This window comes from Hipposideros armiger, unplaced genomic scaffold, assembly GCF_001890085.2.
Source record: "Hipposideros armiger isolate ML-2016 unplaced genomic scaffold, ASM189008v1 scaffold_346, whole genome shotgun sequence".
NCBI classification, from domain to species: domain Eukaryota; kingdom Metazoa; phylum Chordata; class Mammalia; order Chiroptera; family Hipposideridae; genus Hipposideros; species Hipposideros armiger.
In genome coordinates, this window is record NW_017731696.1 from 268,169 (window position 1) to 275,077 (window position 6,909).

General features: G+C 42.3%; 1 protein-coding gene across 1 annotated transcript in view; it reads right to left on the reverse strand.

Annotated features, from left to right (window-relative positions):
• Positions 1–6,579, reverse strand: part of SLC10A7 (solute carrier family 10 member 7) — a 226,933-nt gene extending 220,354 nt beyond the window's left edge. The window contains exon 1 of the mRNA XM_019661351.1: positions 5,880–6,579. Coding sequence (XP_019516896.1) covers positions 5,880–6,007 — 128 coding nt within the window. The 5' untranslated portion in view covers positions 6,008–6,579. The remainder of the gene's footprint in view (positions 1–5,879) is intronic.
• Positions 6,580–6,909: the final 330 nt, after the last annotated feature.

Consider the following 6,909-nt stretch of genomic DNA (forward strand, 5'->3'; position numbering starts at 1 on the left):
AATTATATATACCACAATATCAGTGTTTATATAACAATTAAAATTCCCCAAACCATAAGGAGAGACTCAATGGAAGAAGTTCCTTTCTCTTTAGTAAATGCTGTTTAATTTCTTCTAGGATACCCGAAATAAAAGCTTGCATTCATGCATACATTCAGTTCTCCCCAAGAGTATTCAATCTACAAATATTACTGAGCACTTAATTTTGTGATAGAGACAATGCAGATAGAGCAATAGTGTACTTAACAGTATGTTAAGACTATAATTATTATGAAATTGTGCCTGGCCCCGGGCATGCTGTAGTGAACCAGAAGGCTTGATCCTTGCCCTTCAGAGAATCCTCTCTAGAGTTAGGCTGACATCCTCCCAGATGCATTAATATTGTGAGTACAATAAGGACACCCCTAATATTCATTTATTTTTGTGACATGTACGCAATTGGTTTAAAGGCCTAATGCGCTAACCAATGAACAACATTCTTTTAAAAGATGTAGTCCTAAGAAAATGACATTTTACATTCAGAAACGACTTGGTTGTTATAACTCAGCGGGTAGGGATTGTGACTGGCATCTAGTAGACAGAGATGAGGAATTCTGCCAAACATCCTGGAAGGCACAGGATAGCCTTCCCAACAGCAAAGAACTATCAAGTCCAAAATCAAGTGCCGGGTTTGAGAAACCCTGGCATATACCAACAGTTTATAAAATCTGAGATCGTCTCATGTCTGACATTCTATTCAGCCCTCTTATGCTGGGTTGAACAGTGTCCCCCCAAAATTCATGTCCACCCAGAACCAGTGAATGTGGCCTTATTTGGAAATAGGGTCTTTGCAGATGTAATCAAATTAAGATGATTCCCATCGGATTAGGGTGGGGCCTGATCCAATGACTGGTGTCCTTACAAAAAGCAAATTTGGACAGTCACACACAGAGGAAAGATGGTACGAGTATGTGAAGACTGGAGTTGTGTAACCAAGAATGCTGGTAGTCAGCAACCACTGCAAGCTAGAAGAAACCAGAAAAGGTTCGTCCTTAGAGCCTTTGGTGGAAACATGGCCCTGCCAACATATCAATCAGACTTTAACCTCCAGAACTCTGAGAAAAAGCATTTCTATCATTTTTAAGCCCCCCATTTGCAGGAATTTGTTGTGGCAGTCCTAGGAAACTAATAAACCCTTTAAGCAAAATAACAGGACTGCATTCATGGCTTCTCCATTCCCTGAACGCTTCACCATACCTACTGATATTGCTCAATTCCCAGCTCAGAACAAATCACCATTCACTCAGTCAAAAATATTGATTGAGCAACTACTATATTTTGGCATTTGTAGTACATCAGCAAATAAAAGAAACAAAAATCTCCTCAAACATGGCAATAAATTCTTTTATGTACCTGGCATGTACACAAATAATTTTGATGACATGTGAGAAAAGAGAGCAAAAGGCAGAAGGCAAGTGCAAATGTCACTACATATCAGGGCAGTAGAGGCTGTTCAAAAACTTAAAAAGAGGTACACTATTTTATACTCGTGAGGAAACCTGTCCCAGCAGCTCACACTTAGACATAATATTTCCTCAGTAACTGAGGACGGGGAGTCAGAAGCAGATTTTAAAGTCAAGGAATCTGGCTGGTTTTGAAAGCGGATAACTCCCAGGAATTTTAAATACCGTGTTTTAAAATTTGTATCATTTTTATGTTCCTCTAATCCCCTGCTTTTTACGAGACCTTAGTCTTGTCAACTGTGGTTCTGCCCACAGTGGTGTCTCCAGAGTTTCTATACAGGATGGGTCAGTTAGCAATATGGTCGTAAATGAGAGCGAGGACGCATGTCAAAAGAGGCATCTCTATAGCAAGCATGTGGCATTTGCTTAGACTGCCTGTGTCTTTAGGACACCTAAAGCATCTACCTTACTTGGCCAACCACCGAATTTTTTAAGAACTCTTCCCACACTTCACATGCACATCCATAAATCCACATGATAACTATTAACTAATTGGCGTAATTCAGTGGAATGATTCCTGACTTTCAATGTTTTAAATCGTAGAGACATTATTGTATACTGGGTTTTTTTTTTAATTAGGTACTTATATAAATAACTCTAAGCCATGAAAGGACACGGTGAGGGTATTCCAGGGCTACCTATAATGTACCTTTTAAAAGGGAATGAAAAATTCATTCTGATTTGGAGTCCCAAAAGTTTCTTTAAGACAGGATCAGTGAAATGCTAACAGACCACTCAACTTGTGAATGCGGAACTAGAAGTCACCCAGGGCTGCAATGATAACTTGGTAAATATTTGCACAAAGGTGAGAGTTGAAACTATGATATAAAAATGACATCTGGCCCTCTCCAAGGTAATGATTATATCCTCCAAATCACCAAAATAACCAGACCCAGAGCTTAAGATGGCTATAAAGCTAAAGTGGAAATATAAGTTTTAACTTTTCCTTTAAACAAAACAAAACAAACAAACAAAAAAAGTGTTTATCAGTGAAAGTGAAATTGGGTAACAAAATCAAAAGAAAAATTGGCCATAAAAAAGTGAAGCAATTTTGGAGCTTCAAAACCCATGCTTTTTAATGGGGGTGGGGTAATGACTTGGAATGCTTAAAAATGCAAGGAACTATTTCATAAAATCTACTCATCACCAAAGTACATTTCACTTCTAAACTAATCTAAGATACTCATGCTAATATACTTAAGCTTATAGCATGTTTCTGGGTTTGTTTGTTTTTGTTTAATGGAAAAACAAATGATTTAAGTTAAGATGCAGGTAGAAATGAGAAATTTCTTCTGTACTTCCAAAGAAGTAAGCCTTTCTCTTCCTGAGCATGAATTGAACAGTGTTGAACTCCAGTAAACGCTAAGTAAACTCTAGTACTTCTCTGGGTCGCAATGGTACTGGTTATCGACACCTCAGAAACTATATACATTTACATCTACTGTGGCTCTTGATTTTCAACCTTCTTCTATATATTTAAAAATGAAAGGTAACTGAGTAAAAGGAACAGTGAACTAAGAATTAAATTATCTAGTCTAGTACCTATTACACTTTCTCCCTTTTAGAAAGTTAGTCAACTTCTTTAATTTTAGGGTTCCCATATGTATACATTTCCTGTCATACATAATTTACCAATTGGCTCTGAAGATTGTTTTTAAAGGGATGTTGGATCATAGTTGTGATGCTTTAAGTGCAAAAGTCTTACCCTTAAAAATAAAGAGTGTACTCATTAAGGTATTGAGCCAAGTAAAGGTGAAAGGTGCATCTTTACAAGTTGAAGAGTACTAAAACGTTTCCTATTTAAAAGAATGTCTAGAAAACTGTCCTACTAAAAATTGTTCAGTCAATGTGAATGTATTGGGTTGTTGGAAAAGTCATGACGCATTTTTGCAACGAAAAACATAGATAAAATACGTCATGACTTTTCCAACAACCCAATATTAAAAATCACATTACCAATGTACAGAGCCCGTAAATGGAAACTTCGACTAAAAATCAGAAGCAAAAAGAGGTACTTTGGACTGTTCTACAGAGCAGAATAGGACAGAAACATTTTCAGGAACGAGTCCTCTCTTTGTTCCTAGATTTCTGTTGTATTAAGTGTGGAGTGAAAGTGTTACTTGGTACTATTTGGAGGTTTGTTTTTATTTAAAAGGTTTTACAGGTGGGAAAGTTAATTAAAAGCTCAACAGAAGTATCAAGAACTTAGCCTGACAGCCTCTATAAGAAATCCCAAACAATTGTTTAACTTTTGTTTTTAGAAAGAGTAACTTTTACACATGGACATTTATCAAAGAAAGCATATGAGTTTACTGTTGTCTAATATTAGCTGATTCTGCTCTGCTAAAAATCAGGGCATGAAAAATGTCTTTATTACAGAGAGCCCTTCTTTATTATGTTATTCATTTTTAATGATTTTTTCACCACCAAAATTTATATAGATTTTGCGATTGGCATGAAATAAGGGGGCGGAGGAGGGGGGGTTCTGGTCTCTAGTTCTTCCTCTTCCCTAACTTCCCTAGCTAACTTCATTTAGGGTCAGTCACCTGACCTCAGGTCTCAATATCTTCAATTGTAAAAGAAGCTTGTTGGCTTTCAAATACTTTAAGGGTCCCTTTTAGCTCTTAACAGTGTACTCTTTTAAAATTAAACAAAGAAATGAATTATCCTAGATTCATGGCACAAGGACTAGTGAAAATGGGAAACATTATTTCTAACGTACAATAATGTACCAAAACATCAAGAAGCAGAGTTCCAGGGCACAAGTAAGATTACAGAATGCATCTCACACATGCCACTGAGGGACACCCCAGGGAAATGGTTCAGCACTCAACAACCTTTCTTTGCACAGTGCACCCCGAAATGTAAGATGAAAGGTACTTTGCCAAACCTGGGCCCTGCAGATCTAAACTTAAAGATCACATATCACCTGTAACCTCACCTTAACACCAAGCAAATAATAAGATCTATTATAACACGAGAAGCTGTAACGTGTACTAGTGGAGCAAGTTAAGTGTGCATTCCAGCTCACCACAAAGCCACTCTCTAACGTTAATTCTCACTACCCAGCTAACTGCAGGGACAAGGGGTGCTCATTTGACAGAACCTCAAACACCAATATTCACAAGCTTTCCAAAAGCTCACAGAGAAGCTATGTCAGAGAAGAAACTGGCACCTTCTGGGGAAGAAACCACCATGAAAAACCGCTTTATTCTCAGTTGTATACCCTACACATTTTGTACTAAGTTGAATACAGAAGGAAAAAAATAACCAAAAAAGTTTTAATCCCTACAATCTTCATTCAAACAATTCCCTGAAGCTACTTCTAAATGGAGGTATTGAAGGTAGAGAGGGTAGAAGGAACCACTGTTCTGAGAGATCATTTTATTCACTTCCATCATGTTTTAACAACAAGGCACAAAGAACTTCAAATACCCTCCTGAGCACTTCCTAACATAAAAAGATTGTGTGTGCTCACTTCTCTCCTCATTGTATGTATTAAACCTGTTGTATCACTGATGAATTAAACCTGTTGTGTAACTGATGCATTAAACTTGTTCATAGTGTGGAAACGGACAAACGAGGCAAAAAAGACAATGAATTGAAGAAACTCAATGTTTAGGAAAAGTGGGACAGGATTGGGGGGGGGGGGGAGGAAGCGCGCAAATAGCTATTGATATTTCCAGTCATTTCCACCAATGCCCATCCCCACATTACAAGGCTCCCACTATTCAGAGATTTGAGTATGATTTTGGTCCGCCTACATTTCCTTGCCAAAATACACACTACACAAGAGTCTAAGACAGCCAGTATCTGTTAGGCTGCTAAGTGTAGCAACTGAGTCCCGGCGGCACACGGAAGTGGTGTTCTGTAATGAAAAAGTGCAACGTGTCAGTCAGCTCGGTCACCCTCCAACATGTGGGCCACAGAATCTGAGCTGGAGGAAAAAGGGGGTGTCCCTTGCTCTTTTTATTCCCCCCACTTTGTTTTTTAACGGGGGTGGGGGGAAGAAGGGGTCGGAAATAGACACGGTGATGGTATCCACTCCCAGATAGATAAGAAACTCCTGGCAACCTCGCATCCCGTGGGATAGGATGCTACTTTGAAGGGAAGAGAAATAAGTTTCATTCTCAGTAACCTCACTCCTGGACACTATAGACACTCACTGGTAATTCGCGGAAAGGGTAACCTGCGTTCGAAGTCCTTTGCCCCACTCCTAATCAGGAGTCCTCTTGTGGGGCTGGCAGATTTAACAATCAGCAAAAGGGCCAGGGGACACCCTGGGCGGGTCAGTGCTCCTGAGAGAGGCAGACGCTTCCCAGCTACGGTCTCCCCACCTTTCCAAGACTCGAAAATTAGTTCTCAAGTGGGGATCGCGGTGGAGCGTGCGGAGGGGCAGACTTACCCCCATTCACCCCTACGGACGGCTCCAGCTTAGCTCCGGCGATCGCCAGCACTATTCCAATCATGAACCAGTCTTTCCTCATTCTCTCCAGCAGCCTCATGTTTGCTAGGGTGGGTGGGTTTTGTTTATTTGTTTGGCTTTTTTTCTTTGTAAGCTGCGATCGCTTAATCCCCGGGGCGTCTCCACACTTTCCACGGTCCCTCTTGACATGCAGCAAAGCAAGTCAAATTGCTACTTGCAAACTAAAGACCTGGGGGCTTCTCCGGCGGCTTCGAGGAGGGCTGGGAGTAGTAGTATCCAGTGACAGGAAAGCCTCACTGAGCGCCGCCATCACTACCGCGCGCCTCCTAATAGACGCGCACACGCCCGGACCCGCTCTGGCCGGAGCTCCCCAGCGCGAATGCTCTGAAACGGACACTTGGGCCGGCCGGCCGGCCAGCGCACGCCCCCGGGACATGGAGGTTGGCTTCCGGGTAGGGCTGATAGACTTGTCACTTTCAAGACCTGCGGAACCTTAGGAATGACTAGGGCGGGGAGAAGCGTTAATCGCCACAGCCACGTAGCCTTATCAAAGGTCCTTCTCCAACAAACCTTTAGGCACAGCCGCCCGCGCCCCTGGAGCATATCTACGGAGAGCCTCTCTTTTGCTTCACCAGGAGACTGCGGGAAGGGTTAGCGTGCGCTTGGGGCAGGGATTTCTCCGCAGCTGCCGCGGCGGGGTGCAGGTTTGTGTGCTGCGCGCTTCTTCGGGGCATTACGACGCTTCCCGGACGCCCGGGTTGACGTGTGCGCGGGGGGAAGGGGAGGCCACTCTCCGCCTCCTAGTTCCCCGCCCAAACTGCTGGAGTTGGACGTGCTCGGTGATCCGCGCGGAAAAGCCGCTTCCTTGTTGGGGGGGGGGGGGGGCTTTAGCCGTGGGGATGGGTTGAAAATTGGGCGCCGAGCCGCCGTCCCAGTCCGTAGGACCTCTGCCTTCCAGCGTCCGCTGTAGCCCGCGGGGGC